Below are 26,763 nucleotides of genomic sequence, written 5' to 3'. Positions count from 1 at the left end.
TTTGTGAAACCAGGGGATATAGGTAGCCTACTAATATGTTCTATAAATACAATAATAAAAAAATAAATAACTATAAATACATTTTAAGGAAAGTGTTGTGCACATTAATCTAACTGCAAATTCTGTCTAATTAAAAATGATTAAAAACGATTAAATTTTTTTTGTGGATAAATTACGTTTTCATTCAGTCCAGAACCCACTCCCTTCATATAAGAAATGGTGTTTGAGTGTGAGGTGCGCTGTAAGAAAACAAGAAAAGCTGAAAAAGCATTGCTTGTTAAGTTTATTATTTTTAATATCAATTTTAATGTAATATTTATAATTTTTCTGTTATTTATATTATATCTCATAACCCTAACAAAAACCTCTGCAGACACCTGGATTTAAATAGAAACATGATTTGACCTTTTTTAGCTGTGAGATCAGCTCACTAGTCAATGTTCAACACTCTTCATTATATCAGTGCAGGCATTAATACCTCACATGTGTAGTCAAACCTATAGACTAACATAATTATGTACAGTGGAGGACACTTGTTAAATTAAAATGGATGAAATTGTTGTCTATTCACCACATGACAATTCAGCGGAGAGGACAAGAGCCTCAACCACAGCGCTACCTTGCAGATACTAATTTATTCACATGCCCCTTCTGCACATCTCAAATATGTAAACCCAGACATTATCATCAAATAGTGGCCCATATAGCTGGGCATAAAATAAGGCCCCAGCAGCACCTGATCCACCACAACAAACTCCTTCGCTGGCCCCAGCAGCACCTGATCAATGAAACTTGATATACTGTATTATTAATGTGTTTTTATGTCATAAATTTATCAAGATCGGTCATGGAAATCCAGCAAAGAAAGAGAAGGCGGACTGACAAGCCACACAAAACTGGTATGATTTATTTTGTTTGAGGTGCTCTCTTATTTATAGTAAATGTTGACTGTTATTTACTGATGTTCTTCATTTGTCCCTTCATAGTGGCAACTGTTGACCAACCCCTGAACATACAGGAGGCATGTATTTGTTATTACTCAATTTATAAAATGCAAGGGAATCATTATAACCACAAGAAGTTCAGATTATGTTTTGTTCATGTATAGCTTCCTCCGCTGGTCCTTCGTGAAATCTTACTGGAGGTTGTGCTTCAAGATGGTGATGTTGCAATTGGCTCCCTTGCCCTCACCTGCAGGTGCTTCAACAGCATTGTGAGCATGGAAAGTTTCCGCCGAGAGGCTCACTTTCGGTGGTTGGACAGTAAGTTTTATTAGTGTCACTGTTTGGTTAATCACAGCTCTCTCTGTTTTTCTCAGTTATGTATGGTTGAATATTAAGACAATGATGAGGTCAGCTGACAACTTTTTTTTTAGGTGTCGTGAACTGGAAGGCATTCAGTGAAAATGTCAGAAACCTGTATAGGGTTCCATACAGTCTATCCAGATGTCTCCATTTTGATACTACATACAAAGACTGTGGCGAAGGCTACAGAGGGAGAGGGCAAAGAGGTGTGTTGCAGGGGTTCTATGGCTCTGATGACTCCCCAGGATACTGCGGAGACTGTTTCTATGTGGCTGTGGAGGAAGCATCTAATGTTTCATGCAATGTGTTCCTCATGTTTGAACTTGCCACATTTATTGCTTATTTTATTTTATTGGATGCTCTCTTTTTTACTATTACATTAAATAGAGAATGCTGCATTTATCAATACAGTTTTTCATCATATTGGTTACAGTATCTATACGGTCAATAAAGTGATGCTAATGTTTAAAGTTTTCAGAGTCATTATTCTAAGTAAACACATTTTACCTTAATTTAAAGGTCAATACGTTTTACTTTATATATCATTTAATGTAAGCTACAAATATCACTTAAATATCAGTCATTACATATAAATATATTTTGAAAAATACAGGTGAGAAAGACCAATACAATAATTTTCACCATTGCTTTACAGTAGGATTTGGTAACTTTATTGGAAATTGAATTTTTCCTTGTTAATCACCGTTACAACTTGATTTATGTTGTGTTGTTCACACACACACAAAACGAAAATAAAACTAATGTAATTATAAATAGTTGAGTAATAAAGTAATTTTTAATACTTTTACCTTTTAAGGTTTACATTTAGAGGAAAATTGCATGTAGGTAGGAGAGAATATTATAAAATATAATACACACTCACAGGCTATAACAACATTTACATATACATTGCCACAACATTTATGTCAAAATAAAATCCAGCTACCTATTTTCTTTAAAAAGGAATTCTTTCATAAACCAAATTTCCCGTTATGTTATAAGATACAGATCTTGTATAACTATCTTATGAAAGAATTCCTTTTTATATCTTATGAAAGAATTCCTTTTTAAAGAAAATAGGTAGTTGTAGCCTGTATTTTATTTTTTACATAAATCAAATGTTGTCGCGATATAGACATAATAGTAAAAATCAAGAAAAAACCCGAGAAATAATAATAACGCATTTCCGCTTCTGAAAGTGCTATAATAAAATTTCCGCTTCTGAAAGGGCTTCCGAATCCGTACGGTTATGATTGGATGGTTGGAAAATGCCTAGACCGGTTTGAAAACGCCCATTAATTGGGAAACACCTTCTTGTTGTTCCGCAGAGACCTCTATTTGGATATTTCTGCCGTCAAGTCAACACAAGTTACCAACCGATGCATCCTTGGTAAAATGGGCGTGTCAAGAACACATCCGGGATTTTTAACTGTTCTTGCCAAAATGCAAACTTGTGTATTGGGACAGTACTTGGGCCACAAAAGATGACGTTTCACAAGAACACAAGGACACAAGTACAGACAAGAACACAGATTGAGAAAGGCCCTTTGTCAGATCGTTGTGGATTTTTCCTGCGTGTTTGTTCCCTGCCTGTATACGTTTTCCGTGTCATCCCGTGTTCAGCACTCCTGGTTCAGCACTCACTCCAGCGTCCCTGTGCTGCCAAGGGCTTCATACCGGACATTTGCATGAATAAACAATAAACATGAGTTTAAACAATAAACTCTCAATAAACATATCTGTCATTTTGCAATTGAATCTTCTGATTTTTTCCCAATAGACAAAGGTCAATCGCGAGAAATGTAACAAAAGAATACCGCGAAATTCAGTGCGGTCAATATGACCGTCTATGGCCGAAATAGGTAAATATGTTCATTTGTTTGTTTGCCTTATGTGTAATTTATATTAAAAACATTTTAAATGAAAATACAGACACTTTTAGGAAAAGTCAGGTACCAGCAGGATTTTTTTTTTTTTTCAACAAAGTTATTGCAGATATAAAATTCAAAACGGTCAAAATGACCGTCGTGGCCATTCTAGTGTTAACAAAGATGAACAAAAACAGTAACAAATGTATTGCTCATGGTTAGTTCATGTTAATTAATACATTAACTAATGTTTAATAAATGAACCTTATTGTAAAGTGTTACCGACATTTTTAATCTTTTTTATCAGCTTTCAGCATTGGCTAACAAACAAACACTTAAAGCAATTTTTTTATTAGTTTTAATATAGTTTTATATTATTACATCACAAAGAAATATGTGAAATGCATGCTTATACACCATTAAAAGAGATTTTCACAATAACATATCCCATGTGTGTGTGTGTGTGTGTGTGTGTGTAAGCATATGTCTACATATGAATGCAAAAGCACTTGTGAAAACACTTTATTAATAAGTACAGTGGCCAGCAGAGGGCAGTAGAAGACCACTTATTGGCTCACTTTCATTTTGACACACTTGATTTTCACCAGTAAATCACAGCACTAAAGCAAACCAGTTTTTCCATGTTAACTATTATAACACAATCATTTTTTGTCAGAGTTTATCACTTCATTTTTATTGGCCCTTCACATCAATGCAGCAATGTGGTAAATCATGGTAAATCACGATAGAAACATGGTAAATCATAGTAAAAAATACTATTACATGGTGGATCATGGCAAATCATGCTAGCAATGTGATGAATCATGGTAAATCATGCTACAATCCTGGTAAATCATTCTAGAATGTGGTATATCATGGTAAATCATCCTATAACATGGTAAATGATGGTAAACTGTGGTAAATCATGCTAGATTCATGGTAAATCATACTGGAACATGGCAGATCATGAAAAATCACACTAAATTTGGTATATCATGGTAAATCATGCTAAAACATGGTCTATTCCATCTATGATGTCAATGGTTAAATGCTTGCTACATAAAACTTAATGTCTTTTGATGCTTTTGTGCTTAACGGCCTTAACTGCTTGAACACCGCTAAATGCTGCTAGCAGCTTTAATTGTTATTATTATTGTTAAATTAGTGTTCATAAACGATTTATTTATGGTCTGTCAAGAATTTCAAGTTAATAATATAACAATTTACGAAAAATATTTTTAAAGCTTGACTCATGTGGTGCCCCCCTAGTGGTTGTGAATGGTTGGTGCCCCTGGGCACTGGCCCAAGTGCCCTTATGGATAATCCGGCTCTGCTTACCTGTCTATAAAACACATGCGAGAGCAGAGTCTGTCATGTCCAAGTTTGACGTGAAGCTCTCTCCATCCTGAAAACGCCACACCGATATTGATCCTTATTTTATTTCTCTGTTTTTCCCAAAGCCTGCTTGCCTCACTTTATCTACGTTCAAGTTTTTTTCTTTTGCATTTTCTGTACTCTCAATCAATAATCGTGAACTGACTATTCAACTGATACTCGAATCAGTCATGATTGAACGACACAACAGCGACGTGCGGGCAGAGGCGGACAGAGTACACAGCTTCATTACTTGAGTAAAAGTACTGATACACCTTGCTAAATTTTACTCAAGTACAAGTTTCGTCTTGTTTTTAAAAGTACTTGAGTATCAAGAGTCCATTTTCTAAATATTGCATTACTATTGCCACAGTGCTTACATTTATGTACTGAAACGTCCTACATGGAGTTATGAAAAATGTTAATACCTTGGAGAATGTATATATATAACAAAGTAGATTTATGAATACATGGAACGTGGGTCGACTTATTGTAAGCTTTTGAATTGTGGATAGGGGGTGGGATTAAATACGTTTTTTTTTTTCTTCCCACTCCTTTTCGAATATTTGACAGGAGTAAGAAAAAAAAAAGTCTTTGACTGCAACTATTGTTAATTAATTTGTTTTATTGTGTTATTGGAATCATTTTGATTTGTTTGCTTGATTTTATTTTCTTGTCAGATGTTCTTTTGCATAAATTCAAAAATAAAGTATGAAAGTAAAAAGTAAAATCAAGTCATTTTCATCTTTTTACCATGTTGCTTTATTTAACATTTAAGAAAATTTCAGAAAATTGAAATAGTCTGGCGAGGTGGGGCCACGGGTTGGCACATTCACGGGATGGACCTGCTGCGTCTTCATCCATTGTTTCGTCTCTTATCTAAATCGGACCATGGAGTTGACTTTGGCGGAAAGCAGAAGGTGATTGCTGATAGGCTGTCCCAATCAGTGGCGCCTGCACAATCCAATCACGTTTGAGAGGGAAACAACAAATTGAGGGTTTCCGAGATTTTTCTTTTTTCCATATTTTTTTTTTTTTTTTAGAAGTAGTAACGGGTACTCACGGTTATGGATAGAAATGTAGTGGAGTAAAGAGTACAATATTTGCCTCTCAAATGTACTTGAGTAAAGTCATGAGTACTCCCCAAAAATGATACTCGAGTAAAGTACAGATCCCTCAAAATTGTACTCAAGTAAATGTACTCCGTTACTGTCCGGCTCTGCGTGCGAGACACTATCATAGACAGATCCTCATTAGCGGCTTACAGCAGCCCATTGAAACGGCCCCTAATGAGGAATCTATGTATAGCTATATATATACACTCACCGGCCACTTTATTAGGTACCCCATGCTAGTAACGGGTTGGACCCCCTTTTGCCTTCAGAACTGCCTCAATTCTTCGTGGCATAGATTCAACAAGGTGCTGGAAGCATTCCTCAGGGAGTTTGGTCCATATTGACATGATGGCATCACACAGTTGCTGCAGATTTGTCGGCTGCACATCCATGATGCGAATCTCCCGTTCCACCACATCCCAAAGATGCTCTATTGGGTTGAGATCTGGTGACTGTGGAGGCCATTTTAGTACAGTGAACTCATTGTCATGTTCAAGAAACCAATTTGAAATGATTAGAGCTTTGTGACATGGTGGAAGTAGCCATCAGAGGATGGGTACATGGTGGCCATAAAGGGATGGACATGGTCAGAAACAATGCTCAGGTAGGCCGTGGCATTTAAACGATGCCCAATTGGCACTAAGGGGCCTAAAGTGTGCCAGGAAAACATCCCCCACACCATTACACCACCACCACCAGCCTGCACAGTGGTAACAAGGCATGATGGTTCCATGTTCTCATTCTGTTTACGCCAAATTCTGACTCTAACATCTGAATGTCTCAACAGAAATCGAGACTCATCAGACCAGGCAACATTTTTCCAGTCTTCAACTGTTCAATTTTGGTGAGCTCTTGCAAATTGTAGCCTCTTTTTCCGTAGTGGAGATGAGTGGTACCCGGTGGAGTCTTCTGCTGTTGTAGCCCATCCGCCTCAAGGTTGTGCGTGTTGTGGCTTCACAAATGCTTTGCTGCATACCTCGGTTGTAACGAGTGGTTATTTCAGTCACTGTTGCCCTTCTATCAGCTCGAACCAGTCTGGCCATTCTCCTCTGACCTCTGGCATCAACAAGGCATTTCCGCCCACAGAACTGCCGCTCACTGGATGTTTTTTCTTTTTCGGACCATTCTCTGTAAACCCTAGAGATGGTTGTGCGTGAAAATCCCAGTAGATTAGCAGTTTCTGAAATACTCAGACCAGCCCTTCTGGCACCAACAATCATGCCACGTTCAAAGTCACTCAAATCACCTTTCTTCCCCATACTGATGCTCGGTTTGAACTGCAGGAGATTGTCTTGACCATGTCTACATGCCTAAATGCACTGAGTTGCCGCCATGTGATTGGCTGCTTAGAAATTAAGTGTTAACGAGCAGTTGGACAGGTGTACCTAATAAAGTGGCCGGTGAGTGTATATATATATATATGGTTTCTACAAGCGGAAACCGAGGATAGCGCAGATATTACATCGATTACATTGATAGACGACAATGACAAGGGACGGTTATTTAAAACTAGAATTTCTCTGGATTTCCAAATCCTTGGGAACTTTTGGGATAATGTAAGTACACAACTCCATGAAATATATCACACTGTGAAAGTGTTTTTTGAATATTTTATTACAAAACTTATTGTACATATTGTACCTTTAATTACTAGGAAAAAAACTAACTAAAAAAATAAAACTGAAATGAAATAAATTATTGCAAAAATGATAATTAAAATTTAAATGAAAACTGAAAATATAAAATAACTCATTCAAAATATTATTAAATACTATAATAGTATATAAATAACAATAAAATTACACTGTTTCAAGCTGTTTTTTGACCTGTCAGAAACACCACAATGGGATAATTCTTAAAAAACATTACTTTTTAAATAAATTCATTTGTTTTTGTATTTGATATATTTATACACTAACAAAAACTCACACTGAGTGATTCACTCGGTGTATGATTCCTGCTTTGGGAGAAGAAGTCCTGGTGTAACAGTCTTTCATGGAAGCATCAGCTCGGGCACAATAACTAGTCTTGTCTACTACTTACCGTAATTGTCATAACGCTTTGAGAAGAGTCAAACAAACTTAGAATATATATATAAAAAGTACAGGTGTGCAAACAATATTTCTCATTGTGACATAATTTTGTGACTTTCACTTTAATAACTTAAATTAAATACTTCATACTGTCCCAGAACAACAAATATTATGTGACCATCTTACTTATTTCATCATCTCATTAAACTCCAGAAAGCAGTTTCTTTCTGATGCATGTGCATGTCACAGGATTGGAGCGATCCCTTTACAGTGGGGATATTTGCACCTCCCTCCGATCTGTCCAAGTGCACCTCATGAGACACCCTGGAGTCCGCTGGTCCCATTTCCCTTCTCCTCCAGGGCTTCTGTCACTCTGTGATGGAGGTTTTCCTATAACAAACTGAATATTAATAAGGCTTGAATACACACCATATAAATTAACACATGTACCAAGGTATTTACAACTTGGTACTCAAAGGTACTTTAAAGAACACCATGGTATTACTACAGTACATGGTGGCACTATATGGTATTTTTTTTATAGTGAGGTAAATAAATAAAACAGCCGTGTGGTAAAAGTGTTAATGAGAAAAACGTCCTTAAACAGCCATTTTTATTTCAGTATTCATATTTTGATATATTTTGATAGCAGTCAATGTTAGTTACGCAAAAAAATACACTTATATTACTATTAATACAAAAATAATAACTGAAATAATATAATTGATGCCTCTCTTTATGGAAACCCCCAATAAGAAAATACATGGCCACTATTGTTGTACAGAGCTTTCATATGTCAACATTTAACTGAACAGCTGTGTTACACAAAGGCGATTTGTAGGCAAAAACGTCTGTTTAACTTACCAAAACCGCATCAATAAATCCTCACTGTGGTGAAATATACAAGAACGTTTTTAGTGATACATTTTGAAAAGTAAATCATGTGTTGGCAACTTGCGGCATTACTGGGTATAGAGCTCCTCAGACATGAGTAATCGATACATTCATCAAAATGATGTATAGTAAATATTTTTTTTAACTAAATCATATTACAAATAAATTATCTATCATTGAATTAAGAACATTATTGTACTATTAGATCTGTATTACAAATCATTTAACAACAAATGCTGTCGGTCGATCTGTGCTGCTGTGCGACTAATCGAGCCTTGCACGTTTTGCGACAGCGCGTGCGCAGACTTCATGCGGACTAGTATTTATTTTAGCGTCTTGTGCCGGATACAGTCATGGTGCCCATGTAATACATCTATCAAAGAAAAACACTTTACATCAATTCATTCACATTAAAACGTGCAGTTTAACTCTTACCTGAAATGGCGAACGATGGTGCAGCGAAACTGTCTAAAAATCTCCTGCGAATGAAGGTAAGAAGCCGTGACTGTTGCAGACATCAGCATCAGCTCTAATGTATGATATTCACAAAACAGAGGTATTCAGGGATGAGCCTTTGATTGAACTTGTAATAAGAAGGTTTCATGTTAAAGTTCGGTTTTGTTTTGAGTCTCGTGGCGTTGTTGAACGCAGTCACGTGGTCCACTGTGAACTGTATGTGTGTGTGTGTGTGTAGTTCATGCAGAGAGGCTTAGATGCAGAGGTGAAGAAGCAGCTGGATGAGGAGGAGAAGAGGATCATCAGTGATGATCACTGGTTCCTGGACCTTCCTGAGCTCAAGGCCAAAGAGTGAGACCTCACTGACATCTCACTCATACACACTGACATCATCTCACTCACACACACTGACATCATCTCACTCATACACACTGACATCATCTCACTCATACACACTGACATCATCTCACTCACACACACTGACGACATCTCACTCACACACACTGACATCATCTCACTCATACACACTGACATCATCTCACTCATACACACTGACATCATCTCACTCATACACACTGACATCATCTCACTCATACACACTGACATCATCTCACTCATACACACTGACATCATCTCACTCATACACACTGACATCATCTCACTCATACACACTGACATCATCTCACTCATACACACTGACATCATCTCACTCATACACACTGACATCATCTCACTCATACACACTGACATCATCTCACTCATACACACTGACATCATCTCACTCACACACACTGACATCATCTCACTCACACACACTGACATCATCTCACTCATACACACTGACATCATCTCACTCATACACACTGACATCATCTCACTCATACACACTGACATCATCTCACTCATACACACTGACGACATCTCACTCATACACACTGACATCATCTCACTCATACACACTGACATCATCTCACTCACACACACTGACATCATCTCACTCATACACACTGACGACATCTCACTCATACACACTGACATCATCTCACTCACACACACTGACGACATCTCACTCACACACACTGACGACGACATCTCACTCATACACACTGACGACATCTCACTCATACACACTGACGACATCTCACTCATACACACTGACATCATCTCACTCATACACACTGACAAAAATCTCACTCATACACACTGACATCATCTCACTCATACACACTGACATCATCTCACTCATACACACTGACATCATCTCACTCATACACACTGACAAAAATCTCACTCATACACACTGACATCATCTCACTCATACACACTGACATCATCTCACTCATACACACTGACGACATCTCACTCACACACACTGACGACATCTCACTCATACACACTGACGACATCTCACTCACACACACTGACGACATCTCACTCATACACACTGACATCATCTCACTCATACACACTGACGACATCTCACTCATACACACTGACGACATCTCACTCATACACACTGACATCATCTCACTCATACACTGACATCATCTCACTCACACACACTGACGACATCTCACTCATACACACTGACATCATCTCACTCATACACACTGACATCATCTCACTCATACACACTGACATCATCTCACTCATACACACTGACATCATCTCACTCATACACACTGACATCATCTCACTCATACACACTGACATCATCTCACTCATACACACTGACATCATCTCACTCATACACACTGACATCATCTCACTCATACACACTGACATCATCTCACTCACACACACTGACATCATCTCACTCATACACACTGACATCATCTCACTCATACACACTGACATCATCTCACTCATACACACTGACATCATCTCACTCATACACACTGACATCATCTCACTCATACACACTGACGACATCTCACTCATACACACTGACATCATCTCACTCATACACACTGACATCATCTCACTCATACACACTGACATCATCTCACTCATACACACTGACGACATCTCACTCATACACACTGACATCATCTCACTCATACACACTGACATCATCTCACTCACACACACTGACATCATCTCACTCATACACACTGACGACATCTCACTCATACACACTGACGACATCTCACTCATACACACTGACGACATCTCACTCATACACACTGACATCATCTCACTCACACACACTGACGACATCTCACTCACACACACTGACGACGACATCTCACTCATACACACTGACGACATCTCACTCATACACACTGACGACATCTCACTCATACACACTGACATCATCTCACTCATACACACTGACAAAAATCTCACTCATACACACTGACATCATCTCACTCATACACACTGACATCATCTCACTCATACACACTGACGACATCTCACTCACACACACTGACGACGACATCTCACTCATACACACTGACGACATCTCACTCATACACACTGACGACATCTCACTCATACACACTGACATCATCTCACTCATACACTGACATCATCTCACTCACACACACTGACGACATCTCACTCATACACACTGACATCATCTCACTCATACACACTGACATCATCTCACTCACACACACTGACGACATCTCACTCATACACACTGACATCATCTCACTCATACACACTGACATCATCTCACTCATACACACTGACATCATCTCACTCATACACACTGACATCATCTCACTCACACACACTGACATCATCTCACTCATACACACTGACAAAAATCTCACTCATACACACTGACGACATCTCACTCATACACACTGACATCATCTCACTCATACACACTGACGACATCTCACTCATACACACTGACGACATCTCACTCATACACACTGACGACATCTCACTCATACACACTGACGACATCTCACTCATACACACTGACGACATCTCACTCACACACACTGACATCATCTCACTCATACACACTGACATCATCTCACTCATACACACTGACATCATCTCACTCACACACACTGACATCATCTCACTCACACACACTGACGACATCTCACTCACACACACTGACATCATCTCACTCATACACACTGACGACATCTCACTCATACACACTGACATCATCTCACTCATACACACTGACGTCATCTCACTCATACACACTGACGACATCTCACTCACACACACTGACATCATCTCACTCATACACACTGACATCATCTCACTCATACACACTGACATCATCTCACTCATACACACTGACATCATCTCACTCATACACACTGACATCATCTCACTCATACACACTGACATCATCTCACTCATACACACTGACATCATCTCACTCATACACACTGACATCATCTCACTCATACACACTGACATCATCTCACTCATACACACTGACATCATCTCACTCATACACACTGACATCATCTCACTCACACACACTGACGACATCTCACTCATACACACTGACGACATCTCACTCACACACACTGACGACATCTCACTCATACACACTGACATCATCTCACTCATACACACTGACGACATCTCACTCACACACACTGACGACATCTCACTCACACACACTGACGACATCTCACTCACACACACTGACATCTCACTCATACACACTGACATCATCTCACTCATACACACTGACATCATCTCACTCATACACACTGACATCATCTCACTCACACACACTGACATCATCTCACTCATACACACTGACGACATCTCACTCACACACACTGACATCATCTCACTCATACACACTGACATCATCTCACTCATACACACTGACATCATCTCACTCATACACACTGACATCATCTCACTCATACACACTGACATCATCTCACTCACACACACTGACATCATCTCACTCACACACACTGACGACATCTCACTCACACACACTGACATCATCTCACTCATACACACTGACGACATCTCACTCATACACACTGACATCATCTCACTCATACACACTGACGTCATCTCACTCATACACACTGACGACATCTCACTCACACACACTGACATCTCACTCATACACACTGACATCATCTCACTCATACACACTGACATCATCTCACTCATACACACTGACGACATCTCACTCATACACACTGACATCATCTCACTCATACACACTGACGTCATCTCACTCATACACACTGACGACATCTCACTCACACACACTGACATCTCACTCATACACACTGACGACATCTCACTCACACACACTGACGACATCTCACTCATACACACTGACGACATCTCACTCACACACACTGACGACATCTCACTCATACACACTGACATCATCTCACTCATACACACTGACGACATCTCACTCACACACACTGACATCTCACTCATACACACTGACGACATCTCACTCACACACACTGACGACATCTCACTCATACACACTGACGTCATCTCACTCATACACACTGACGACATCTCACTCACACACACTGACATCTCACTCATACACACTGACGACATCTCACTCATACACACTGACGACATCTCACTCATACACACTGACGACGACATCTCACTCATACACACTGACGACATCTCACTCATACACACTGACATCATCTCACTCATACACACTGACGACGACATCTCACTCATACACACTGACGACATCTCACTCATACACACTGACGACATCTCACTCATACACACTGACATCATCTCACTCATACACTGACATCATCTCACTCACACACACTGACGACATCTCACTCATACACACTGACATCATCTCACTCATACACACTGACATCATCTCACTCACACACACTGACGACATCTCACTCATACACACTGACATCATCTCACTCATACACACTGACATCATCTCACTCATACACACTGACATCATCTCACTCATACACACTGACATCATCTCACTCACACACACTGACATCATCTCACTCATACACACTGACAAAAATCTCACTCATACACACTGACGACATCTCACTCATACACACTGACATCATCTCACTCATACACACTGACGACATCTCACTCATACACACTGACGACATCTCACTCATACACACTGACGACATCTCACTCATACACACTGACGACATCTCACTCATACACACTGACGACATCTCACTCACACACACTGACATCATCTCACTCATACACACTGACGACATCTCACTCACACACACTGACATCTCACTCATACACACTGACGACATCTCACTCACACACACTGACGACATCTCACTCATACACACTGACGACATCTCACTCACACACACTGACGACATCTCACTCACACACACTGACGACATCTCACTCACACACACTGACGACATCTCACTCACACACACTGACGACATCTCACTCATACACACTGACATCATCTCACTCACACACACTGACGACATCTCACTCATACACACTGACATCATCTCACTCATACACACTGACATCATCTCACTCACACACACTGACATCTCACTCATACACACTGACATCATCTCACTCATACACACTGACATCTCACTCACACACACTGACATCATCTCACTCATACACACTGACAAAAATCTCACTCATACACACTGACGACATCTCACTCATACACACTGACATCATCTCACTCATACACACTGACGACATCTCACTCATACACACTGACGACATCTCACTCATACACACTGACATCATCTCACTCATACACACTGACATCATCTCACTCATACACACTGACATCATCTCACTCATACACACTGACATCATCTCACTCATACACACTGACGACATCTCACTCACACACACTGACGACATCTCACTCACACACACTGACGACATCTCACTCATACACACTGACATCATCTCACTCATACACACTGACATCATCTCACTCACACACACTGACATCTCACTCATACACACTGACATCATCTCACTCATACACACTGACATCATCTCACTCATACACACTGACATCATCTCACTCATACACACTGACATCTCACTCATACACACTGACGACATCTCACTCATACACACTGACATCATCTCACTCATACACACTGACGACATCTCACTCATACACTCTTAAAGAGACCGTTCACTCCAAAAATGAACATTTTGTCATCACTTACCCACCATCAAGTTGTTCCAAACCTGCATTTTATTTCTTCTGCTGAACACAAAATATTTTATTTTGAAGGAAGTCAGTAACCAAACTGTTGTGTGGCACCAATGACTTCCATAGTATTATTATTTTTAATGGCTACCGTCAACTGTCGGAATACCAAACATTCTTCAATATCTTCCTTTGTGTTCAGCAGAAGAAAGAAACTCATACAGGTTCAGAACAACATGAGGGTGAGTAAATGATTGTTGGGTGAACTATCCCTTAAGTCACATGGATGTCACTGTGTTACATAACAAATATCTATGGAAGCCCATTTCTGCCACATAAGGAAAAAACCCACCATGCTTTGGAAAGTCCTAATTATGAGAGTAAAAGTCAATATTAAGAGATACTAAGTCTTAGTTACGAGTTAAAAAGTGACACAAGGTTATAATTATGATGTAAAAAGCCATGATTATCACAAGTTGAATTGTCATTATTATTACTCATTTTTATCATAATTTTGACTGTCATAATTGTGAATTAGTATCTCATAATTGTAACTTTTTAACGATTTTTTTTCTTGTGTGGTGGAAATGGGCTTCCATAGACCAAGCCAAAATGAAGTTAGCGAAGTGTCTCTGTTCAGAATAAAGGCTATTTGTGTGTTCGTGGAATATGTTGATAGTTAATGTTGAGAAGAACTTTGAGATTTTCTTTTGTAATGCAGAATGACATTGTTAAATGAGACCACATACCTTGTCCTACATAATTTGATGTGTAATGGCGTAGTGTCATGCGTGGTTTATTAAACTCTGCCTCTGAAATTGAACGAATCATATAATCAAGCTCTGTATCAGAATAAAAAATAACTAGCCACTTTAATTCTGACCAGAAACCACATCGTCGAGGAGAGAAGCTTCGTTCCCTGCGAGGATCTGGTTTACGGCAGGATGTCATTCAAAGGCTTCAATCCTGATGTTCAGGTACAAGCTTCGTAAACCTTTTTTTTTTGTTTTAAGTGTCAAGTGTGAGACCATAAGTTTGCTTTCATTTAGCATCTTTCCAAATGGTTGATTATAAACTCATTTATTTCATGTTGTATGCAAAAAATGGAATTTCTTTCTTTTTTAACCAATTAATGTCTCAAACTTGGGATTTGATTAGCGTCCTGAAATCTGAAATATTTATTATTTATTCATTGTGTGTGATAATATAATATCTTATCTAAGTTTGTTTATTCACCACGAAACTGATTTTTTTTTTTTGTAGAAGTTAATGTTGCTGATGAACGCACACAAAGAGGAGGAGGAGGATGAAGAGGAGGACGAGACTCTGAGCAGAATGGAAACCGATATCACAGACGAAGAGATGGCTAGAAGGTGCGAGAGGAAATCAGCTCACCGTGATGTCATGATGTTCACAGCAGATTTTGTGAGTGAAAGACATTGACTTGTTTATTTTTTCTTTCAGATATGAGAGTTTGGTTGGGAGCATGAGAAAAAAGTTTGCCAAGAAACGAGATCGCTCCGCTATTACTAGGACAGAAGAAGACGTCAATTGCAATATTGCTGATTATCCACCTAAACGGGCCTTCATGAAGCCTCAGGACTGAGACGCTTTGTAAATGTTTAGTTTTTTATTCAATGGACATTTTTTTTTAAGTTTTTCTTTTAAAAAAAATACCTATTTAGTGACAACAAATGCATTGTTAAAAGATCATCTTTTTATGGAAAGGTACAAGTGTACAGAAGATGTGATTTATACATTTTTTTTTCACAATTAAATGTACCGTCCTAAAAGTTGTAAAAGCCTGACCTGGATGTGATGAATTCATCACCCAATTCTTTAAACATTGCTGAGATCTGTGGTGCTGCCCTTAATAGTAGAAAATAACCATCAAGCTGCAGTCACATTTGTGAAATTTTGAAACAACACAGATTGTTTCAAAGCAGCTTTACAGAGATAACAGGAAAATATAATGCAACAAAGTGTGTTTCTGCTGTACAGCAGATCTAGAAGAAAATAGTGTCATAGTCAAGTTAAGTAAGTTCAATGATGGTTCATTTTTGTTGTAAAAAAAGTTATTAATTTAGTTCATTTATATATATAGCCGCTCTGGGGGAAACGGTGACGTCATCATCCAGCTCAGTTCAGTTCCCATATAATGCTGTCAATGGAGGCACATCAATAATATTGTTGAATATTAAAGTGAATGTCCCCAACACTGGCAAGGAACCCAAACTCCATCAGGGGACAGAATGGAGAAAACCCCTTGAGAGAAACCAGGCTCAGTCGCTCAGTTCTCCTCTACACAATAGTGTTGCAATCTAGTTACCTTTTTTTTTGGAGCACATTGGACCCGTTGTGCAATCTGTGTGGGAAAATCTTTCGCCCTCAGGTGTTTGGATCCCTATTGGAATGACTGGATTTCTAAAATTCACCATGCAACAGTAAATGTGACCACTCCACACTAGACTTCGACCACTGATGGTGTGGTATTTGCCTTTAGGGGTGTAACGATTCCCTCATGTCACGATTCAATACATATCACGATACCAAACTCATGATATTAGTGCGAAGACACATGATAAAAAATGAACAAAATGTACTGTTGATTAAAATGCTAAATTTGATATTTATATTTACATTGGTGTGTAAATGAACAGGCTTGTATTTGGTGCTGGAAACCCAATGAACAGGACAATAGAGACACCAGAAAAAACATATTCATGATTCTGAAGCTGAAAATCCAGAATTATTTTAGACGATTATGCACTGTCACTGACTAGATATATTTAAAATAATGTTGCCACTTTTTACTGGTAACATTGGACATTTAGCATGATCAGGATATTCCACAAATATTCTCCTATTGCATTATATTCAACATTATAGTAGTTTAATGTAGTACTACTGACACTAAAATGCTGAAAACTTTCACACACAGTAATTTTCATTTTGGGTGAACTATCACCAGTACATATTATCACTATCCACGATACATATTGTTGTATTGCGATATATTGTTACACCCCTATTTGCTTGCCTAAGTCCTTACCTTACCATAAGGTACTGTATGTAAATGTGAAGTGGGAAATTCACTTGTATCACCAAACAGAATCACAGTTCAAGAACCCCCAAGCTGTGCTGGCTGGGCATCACCAGTCATAAAGATTGGGGAGAGGATCCTGTCGGACAGTGAGGTGGGACAGTGTCTGTAGAGTAAGGGAAGAGCCCACGCTGCGGCCCCTGGGTAATAGAAGTGTTTTGGTCTCGGGGACAGTATTGCATGCTTCAAATCCTCCAGAAACGGGCCTGTGTCGGATCTTGATGCTGAAGACATGTTGGCCAGCCGCTGCTGCATTGAGCGGATGTATTCTTCTCCGTAAGACGTCATCACTTCCTGAGACAAACCACTGAGGATGTCCTCCTGAACACTATTCCACTGCTCCCTGCTGCCGAAAATATCTGGGAAATGAGTTGACGAAAGTAGTTATTAAAGGATTAGTTCCCTTCAAATTTTCATGATAATTATACTTTAACCACAAATGTTCATCTTGCACTAGCTCTGTGATGCACCACACATTACATAATCGCGTTGAAAGGTCACGCGTGACGTAGGCGGAAGTACCAACCTAGTGTTTACAAAGGGAACTTGCAAATAAGTCAAACGCCATTTACAACAAAAATAAATTAAAGGTAAAACAACGATGTTGGACGATTTTGAAGTTGTTGGAGAGAATGAGATGTTTTTCGCCCTAACCCTACATCTCCCTCCTACGTCAGGTGACCTTTCCAACATGATTACGTAATGCGTGAAGTCGTGGACGTGCAGGACAAGCATTTGTGGTTAAAAAGTATGTTTCTTTTTTTTTTTTTAAATGAACGATGGTTTCACTAGATAAGACTCGTATTCCTCGGCTGGTGTCGAGACTTTGAAGCTGCACTGAAACTGCAATTTGGACCTTCCATTGAAGTCACTATATGGAGAAACATCCTGGAATGTTTTCCTCAAAAACCTTCATTTATTTTCGAATGAAGGAAGAAAGACATGAACATCTTGGATGACGTGGGGAGAGTAAATTATCAGGAAATTTTCATTCTGAAGTGAACTAATCCTTTAAAACTGCTTACAAAGCCTGTCAATGTTAGTGGGTCAAATTTCACCCCAAAATGAAAAGAACTATCAATTGTTATATTCATTAAAATTCTCCAGGAAAAAAGAGTTGCATTGAATGTGAATAAATAATGACAGAAGTTGAATTAATGGGTGAACTAGGGGAAGTCCCTTAAGTCCTCTGAGTGGTGTACACTTAAATGAGATATTTATTTTTTGCAAGGAAGATAACTATAACTACATTTGTAATAGTCGTTCTGATTCTACGATAATAAGGAAGTCCACACCACAGCTATAACAATAACGACACACGGGAACGATATTGTTGGAATAACTTTTGTAATGATTTGTTTGTTCCAATTGATGAACAATAAAAACATTTTTACAGCCAATTTTATAGAGCATGACCATTTAAAGGTGCAGTAAGCGATTTCTGAGAAACACTCAGTTTATATGGACACATTTTGTTTGAATGAATTCATCCAAACGTAGTTTTTACATGAACGCTAAATAAAGTGATCAGGTTGATCGGCTTGTTTATATGTCACAGCCTTAATATCGGAATTAATTTTTGCAGTAGGGGGTGTGTGTCACTCATGATGGGGAGGGGAGAGAATGAGCCAATCAGCAGTAGGGGGCGTGTCACTCATGCTGGGAGAGGAGAGACAAGGCTTGTTCGAGTTCGGTCGGTTCGAGCACAGACCGATCGGTTTATGATATCAAAATACAGCGAGAGCAATTCAAAAGCATACAGAGCCGTCTGCTCTCTAATCGGTCTTGCGGTACTTTGATGTCATTCAGCAATCGGTCTGTGCAGCGCCAGTTCAACTCGAACAAGCCTACAGTGAGCCGATCAGCAGTAGGGGGCGTGCCACTCATCATGGGGGAGGAGAGAGGGTAAGCTAATCAGCAGTAGTGGGCGTATCCAATCATGGTGGGGGAGGAGAGAGGGTGAGTCAATCAGCAGTAGTGGGCGTGTCCACTCATGATGGGGAGGAGAGAGGGTGAGCCAATTAGCAGTAGGGGGCGTGTCCACTCATGATGGGGAGGGGAGAGAATGAGCCAATCAGCAGTAGAGGGCGTGTCCACTCATGATGGGGGAGGAGAGAGTGAGCCAATCAGCAGTAGGGGGGGTGTCACTCATGATTGAGGAGGAGAGAGATTGAGCCAATCAGGAGTAATGGGCGTGTCTCTCATGATGGGAGAGGAGAGAGTAAGCCAATCAGCAGTAGGGGGAGTGTCCACTCATGATGGGGGAGGAGAGAGAGTGAGCCAATCAGCAGTAGGGGCGTGTCCACTCATGATGGGGAGGGGAGAGAATGAGCCAATCAGCAGTAGGGGGCGTATCCACTCATGATGGGGAGGGGAGAGAATGAGCCAATCAGCAGTAGGGGCGTGTCCACTCATGATGGGGGAGGAGAGACTGTGAGCCAATCAGCAGTAGGGGGTGTGTCCACTCATGATGGGGAGGGGGGAGAATGAGCCAATCAGCAGTAGGGGCGTGTCCACTCATGATGGGGAGGGGAGAGAATGAGCCAATCAGCAGTAGGGGCGTGTCCACTCATGATGGGGGAGGAGAGAGAGTGAGCAAGAGGGAGATTTGAAGAAAGACTGTAGAAAGAGATGGCTGAGAGACATTACAAAAGAGAAAAGCTCAGAGGAATATGACTGGAAGAAGAAGGGTTATGATCAGGAAAGAGCTTTAGGACCCACATTATTATTAGCAAAGCTTTCCAGCGCAGGAGAGATCTAAGAGGGAAGGCTTAAAAACAGACGCAGAGGTTGCTTTGTTTCTGCTCCATATGTGAGTAACATTGGTTTTGCTGTTTCACAGAACCAAGATATGCTGTTGTTGTGATATTAGCTCTAGAAACAGGACAGTTTTGAGTGTCATTGTTTGGCTGTGATGCTGGTGACTTACAACAAACTCTTTCTTGTAGATGCTCTTATGTTCATTTTTTGATCTTCCTTTTTGTTCATTCATCATCTTCACTTCATTTTGTGTGAAACATTATTTTGCTAATATAGTTATCTTTATAGTTATTGTTCATGGTGTGAATGGGCCTTTGAGGGCTGTTCACACCACGAACAATAACTTTAACATTAGCTATAATTCTTCAAGAATAGTGAAGTCCACCACGGCTATAACAATACGCTGATTTCACGCAGCCGCCAGTTTGAAATAGAAAGTGAGGCTCCGGTGGGAAGAATCCCGGAAGTACAGATAGACAACAATGCCTTGGACTCCCAACCTGAAGCTGCTGCCGCGATTTACACTATTGGATGTTAATATCCAATATAGGATATGTATATAGTTTGTTCCTGCTTTTTTTTTTTTTTTACGTTCTGAATTATATATATATAAAAAAAAATTATTTATAAATGAATTTCACTGTATATAGTCTAAAGTATGAAAGAAATGTATGTACATTTTTAGAATAACAAATTTCTACATTAAACACAACAATACGCCATCGCATTCGCGACTCTCCTATGATTAAAGGCGACACTTCCGGTTTTCTTCCCACCGGAGCCATTTCAAAATGGCGGCTGCGTTAAATCAGCGTATACTGACACAGTGTAACAATATGGTTGGAATTCTGATGAACGATAAACAACACTGCCAGCCAATCGGAATCAAGTCGACTCCAGCTCAAGCATTTAAAGCAACAGATGACATAAATATCACTCATAATGAACAGAATATGATTGATCGTGAATGTGGACGTTAATATAGTTTTCGTTATAGACTTTGTAGTTATGGTTCCTGGTGTGAACGGGCCTTAATTCTCACTTGTTTTGAAAGCTCCAGGTTGAATGATGATGACTCTGACTCCCCAGCGGTAGAGTTCTTGTCTAATCGCTCCATTGTACACGATCATCGCTGCCTTAGACGCCCCGTAGCCTGCAAACCCAGGAAGTGGAACTTCGCCTGAAGGAAACCAATGATATGATTGATTTCAAAGCTTATTGGGCGTTTTGACACCTTTAATTGGTTTAGACCAGGGCTGCCCAATCCAGTTCCTGGAGATCTACCGTTCAGTAAAAAGTTCAGCTCCAACCCTGATCAAACACATCTAAAAGCAGTTAATGAAGATCTCCAGGAGCACTTGATAATTACACACAGGAGTGATGGATCAGGGTTGGATCTGGGCTCTGCAGTTGGTAGATCTCCAGGAGCAGGATTCGGCAGCCCTGGTTTAGGATAAATGTTTTGTCAAAAAAATGTTAAATAGCTTGAGTTAGTCAGTATTGCAAAAACCTTGCATGCTTATGAAACCATTTACCTGCCAAACTGGATATGCTGATTATTCTTCCTTTTGATTGTCGTATCAGTGGCAGAAAGACTTGCGTTATCTCCACACTACCAATAAAATTCACATCTACGTGTCTTTTATACATTTTAATAGGCTGAATTTCTCCATCGCACACGTATCCCAGCACTCCTGCGTTGTTCACTAGTGCCCAGAGTCCTGCCCACAAGAAACGAGTAATACAAAATAATAATGCACTTGTCTCTATACATACTGTATACTAAACTTTAAACAGTAACAACAGTTGAAAACTATTTGCTACTATGCTAGGGTGATGTCAGAGGTTGCCAGGGCATTGCTATGTGGTTGCTAACTTGAGTGGTTTGTAGCCTGTTGCTATGCAGATATGGAGAGCGGGCGATTTCCGGCGACACGAGCGACAGTGACCGTTGGTGACCGGGTGGGTGTGTCCAGCGATGCGACAAAGTTGAGATCTGTTCAACTTTATGCAAATGATGAGTGACTTTCGGGAGCAACAAACAATAGGAGTGAAGTCAGTGGAGCGCACGTGATCCGTCACTCTTCAGTGCCGAGTCCGACCGAGGCAAGTTGAATGAGAATCTCATTTTAACAGTCAGAAAGTGTTAAGTGTTATAATTTATGATAGGTCTCTGTGTACACACAGTGGTACTCGTCATGCTGACTCTCAGACTGAATGGTTTCGTGACCCCAGATAGACCGGCAGGACCAGGCTAGGACTTTCCCACATCCGAGGACAAATGGAACGCTCTATAAACTCAGGAAAATGGATCTTGAGGGCCAGTGCCCGGTTGCATAAAGCACCTAAAGTTTTTCCCTTAAGTATGAGACTATTAAAGAGAATATGAAAGAGAAGGACCAGACGTGACAGAAACTCAAATTGATAGTTTATTCGAAATTAAATTCTGTCATCATACTCAACTCACCCTCATGTCGGTCTAAACCCATAAGACTTTCATTCATCTTTAGAAACAAATAAAGATATTTTTAATATTCGCTCATCATTTCTGTCTATTTATTGAAAGACATAAAAGTAATCCATATATTCAGGCTGTTTCGGAAACTCAAATGTGCGTGATGCCACCCTCTCCGTGTAGTCGAATGGGACACACGAGCCAAACTAAAAAATCATTACATTATGATTGTCAGCTGGGATTGAGTCTGCGGGACCTTGACACCGCGGCTCCACTACTGCACACACTCGGCCTCTGAACGGCTTAATCGGCAACAACCGTTAGGCAACATCGGAGCGATTATCAATAGGAAGCTTTTAAAGCATAAGATCCCACCCTCCCTTCAGAGCATCTCCAAAGCCATGCCTCCTCCAAAACACACGAACACACACAGCCAGAGCAGATTCAGCAAAGCGTAAGAAGAGACGGCGTTAAATTACCTCATGTCTCAAAGCACAAAACATTACAATAATAATGAAGGTAAACAACTTAAAGAGCTCTTACTTGTGCCACCTGACTGCTGCAGATTCATTTCGGCATTGATAGTGTTGCCACTGAAACGCATAAATCCTAGTCTGAACAGCTCAGAGTAGAAGGTCATGGGTTGCGTCTCTAAATTACAGTTATGAGATGTGTGTAAGCAGCATAAGCTCATTGTTTTGGTTCAGGAGGAACTGTGAAACGCGGCTGCTGTTTGTTTGTGACGCTCTGTGACTGACGTCTGTTTAACTCTGCATAGTCTTACTGAACGCGCTGGTGACGTGTGTGAAGTCTGTGTGAGCATGTGTGCGGAGGGATGGAAATACATGTGTTGACAGGCAGGTAAGACATCCAATCATTACATTCGGACCGAAAGCAATGATTGGACACACATTTTGTTGGTCCTAAGACTTCCACAGACAATATATGCCAGCACTTTAATATTTAGTCCACTTCTGTTATTGATTGCTATCAGGATGTGAAGAGAGTTTCAATCAGAATAACAAAAATTGTCTCACTTTAATTTTTCTACATTGGAAGGACGTGTAGTAGCGCTGTCCATCTTTTTTACAGTCTTTGGTCAGGTGTGTTTCAGGGTTGGAGCTAAACCTTGGAGGAAAGTGGACGTTGAGGGCCAGAGTTGAGAACCAGGCCATTGTTCTAGGTGTTTGCTTACTGGACACAAGTGACTATGAGTATTAATAATGATTAAAGATATCATTATAAAATACCACCAATACGATCAGATGTCAACACCACACTTACCAGTTCTGTTCTTACCTGCTTTTCCTGTTTGGCTCTTGATGTCCTGATATGCCTGTGTGATCTGGCTGCTGTTGGTGATGTCTAACTGTAGGATGGTAAGGTTTGGAGATGCAGCTTTCTTTAGCTTCAAAGCTCCAGGACTGAGTTCATTCAGAACCCCTGCAAACACCCTCATCCCTGCCCCGTCCAAAAACCTGGCCAGATCATGACCAAAACCCGAGTCACAACCTGTGTGACATACACAATCTCAATTGGTTACTCAATCACACCTCCACATATCCCAATATTACATTGCATTATGGTTAATAGTGGTTAGCTGCCACATAGGCAATTCATGTTTGTTTATTTTTCTAATCTATACGCCAACCAATCTGTGATACATTACATCACAAGAATGCAGCAGTGATTTATGGTCTTATGGGAACCAGTGAAGTTAACCATACTGAGTTAAGTTCAAAGTGCAAAGTTCACTATATAGGACTATAGAGAAACACTGTTTTCTACTGGGTGAGATGTACACATATCATCCCAAATCCCTTTTAACATTTCAGGACCCTTAAGACTTATTTTCATGACAATTAGGAACATTTACCCCAAAATTACCCCCATTAATGTATGGCAAAAATCACATTCTCATAACTGTATTATAACTTTTTTTTCTTTTACTGTATTACAGTGGATGAATTCAGGTTGATTGGGACACATTTCCCCAGTCATCTTAATGGTAAAATGTGTCCCAATCAACCTGAATTCCCCCCTATAATTGTTTTATTAGCCTAAAGGGAGTACAACAAATACTACCATCATGTATAGATGTTTTTAAAAATAAACCTGATTCAATTTTCAGATTACAGTAATGAAAATGAGCTGTTTTTAATAAAACAACACATTACGGTACTGCAATATTTTACTTGTTCTATTACAGCATTAATAGTAACAGTATATATATATAAATATACAGTATGTTAATTATATAATCAGAATCTATATAATGAATAATGATGATGATTTTAAAATATCCAAAAGTAAATCTAGATCCAATGTGAGAATGAGATTTATTTATTTTATTTTACTGCATTGTGCATTGGGAATTTTGGAGGAAATGTGCTTAATTGTCATAAAACCAATGTCACAATGCAAAGAAAAAAAAAAGAAAAAAACTTACTGGATCTAAAAATAGGCCTCAAGTTTTAAAGTTTAATGATTTGATGGTGAAACATGACCTTGTTCTTGAAAGGCTTCATAAGATATACACTACTTCACTATGCTGTGAATACATTATTATATATGCTGACCTTTAGAATATATACAAATAAACATAATTTAGGAGCAAACTGGATATGGTGTCTTACCTGTGATCAGTACCGCCTTGTCCAGGGTAGACAACATGACCTCTTCTCTCCCTACATAGTGGACCACACTACACAGCACACTCATAAGCCCCACTTTAAGAACACTTGAATGGACCAAACAGCTCAACATCACACCGGAAACCACAAGCAACACCACCCACCTCCCAGACCGGCCTACAGCCACGCGCAGAAGCAGTCCAACGCATATTACCATGAGTAGATCATATAGAAAGCCCAGGCAGTCTTCTACAATACCCTCCATTTCTACACAACACACAGCCAATGCTATCAGGAGATCTAGAAAGGCGCCTGTGAGATTACAACCTGTCTATTGTGCTGAGCTGCCTGGTTTGATGAGTGTGAGAATCTTGTAAATCTTCAGGTTTATGCTTTATACCACACAGAAATTAATCACGCCCCTTAACCAGTGCATAGCATGTGTTGGATATTTAGGCATGTCTAAACGTGCTTCATCTTAAGATACTTAGATGGAAACAAACAGAAACTTTAAAATAAAAAATAATAAGTGCTTTTAATAGCATAATTGGATGCATTTACCGATGAATTGCGAAACTGTACTTGGCTCAAAGGTCTTCTGGCCAGAC

General features: G+C 39.6%; 2 protein-coding genes across 3 annotated transcripts; one reads left to right on the top strand and one right to left on the bottom strand.

Annotated features, from left to right (window-relative positions):
• Positions 1–8,915: 8,915 nt before the first annotated feature.
• Positions 8,916–16,850, top strand: mphosph6 (M-phase phosphoprotein 6). The gene is made up of 5 exons (XM_056245747.1): positions 8,916–9,079; positions 9,283–9,395; positions 16,091–16,181; positions 16,468–16,577; positions 16,669–16,850. Exons 1-5 carry the CDS (start codon positions 9,029–9,031, stop codon positions 16,808–16,810), a joined length of 507 nt encoding a protein of 168 aa, XP_056101722.1. The 5' UTR covers positions 8,916–9,028; the 3' UTR covers positions 16,811–16,850.
• A 1,304-nt stretch (positions 16,851–18,154) lies between these two features.
• hsd17b2 (hydroxysteroid (17-beta) dehydrogenase 2) lies at positions 18,155–26,562 on the bottom strand. Of its 2 annotated transcripts, XM_056245730.1 has the most exons (5): positions 26,159–26,560; positions 24,822–25,034; positions 22,603–22,788; positions 22,110–22,247; positions 18,155–18,666 (listed from the first exon to the last, which is right to left on the bottom strand). In XM_056245730.1, exons 1-5 carry the CDS (start codon positions 26,418–26,420, stop codon positions 18,326–18,328), a joined length of 1,140 nt encoding a protein of 379 aa, XP_056101705.1. In that variant the 5' UTR covers positions 26,421–26,560; the 3' UTR covers positions 18,155–18,325. The 2 variants fall into 2 exon arrangements, with proteins under 2 accessions (XP_056101705.1, XP_056101706.1); XM_056245731.1 differs by lacking the exon at positions 22,603–22,788 and having other exon boundaries at positions 26,159–26,562.
• Between the last annotated feature and the right edge of the window lie 201 nt (positions 26,563–26,763).

Source organism: Rhinichthys klamathensis, unplaced genomic scaffold (genome assembly GCF_029890125.1).
Source record: "Rhinichthys klamathensis goyatoka isolate OS25496 unplaced genomic scaffold, OSU_Roscu_1.1 h1tg000033l_1, whole genome shotgun sequence".
Lineage (NCBI taxonomy): Eukaryota > Metazoa > Chordata > Actinopteri > Cypriniformes > Leuciscidae > Rhinichthys > Rhinichthys klamathensis.
Note: the sequence above shows the minus strand (reverse complement) of the source record. Positions and strands in the feature narration are given on the sequence as shown.

Coding starts and splice junctions, on each gene's coding strand:
- mphosph6 (XM_056245747.1), top strand. CDS start 9,029: ATGGCGAACGATGGTGCAGCGAAACTGTCTAAAAATCTCCTGCGAATG. Junction 16,182..16,467: donor GCTTCAATCCTGATGTTCAG/GTACAAGCTTCG, acceptor TTTTTTTTGTAG/AAGTTAATGTTGCTGATGAA. Junction 16,578..16,668: donor GACGAAGAGATGGCTAGAAG/GTGCGAGAGGAA, acceptor TTTTTCTTTCAG/ATATGAGAGTTTGGTTGGGA.
- hsd17b2 (XM_056245730.1), bottom strand. CDS start 26,420: ATGGAGGGTATTGTAGAAGACTGCCTGGGCTTTCTATATGATCTACTC. Junction 25,035..26,158: donor CAAGGCGGTACTGATCACAG/GTAAGACACCAT, acceptor TATGTCACACAG/GTTGTGACTCGGGTTTTGGT. Junction 18,667..22,109: donor ACCTGGAGCTTTCAAAACAA/GTGAGAATTAAG, acceptor CTCATTTCCCAG/ATATTTTCGGCAGCAGGGAG.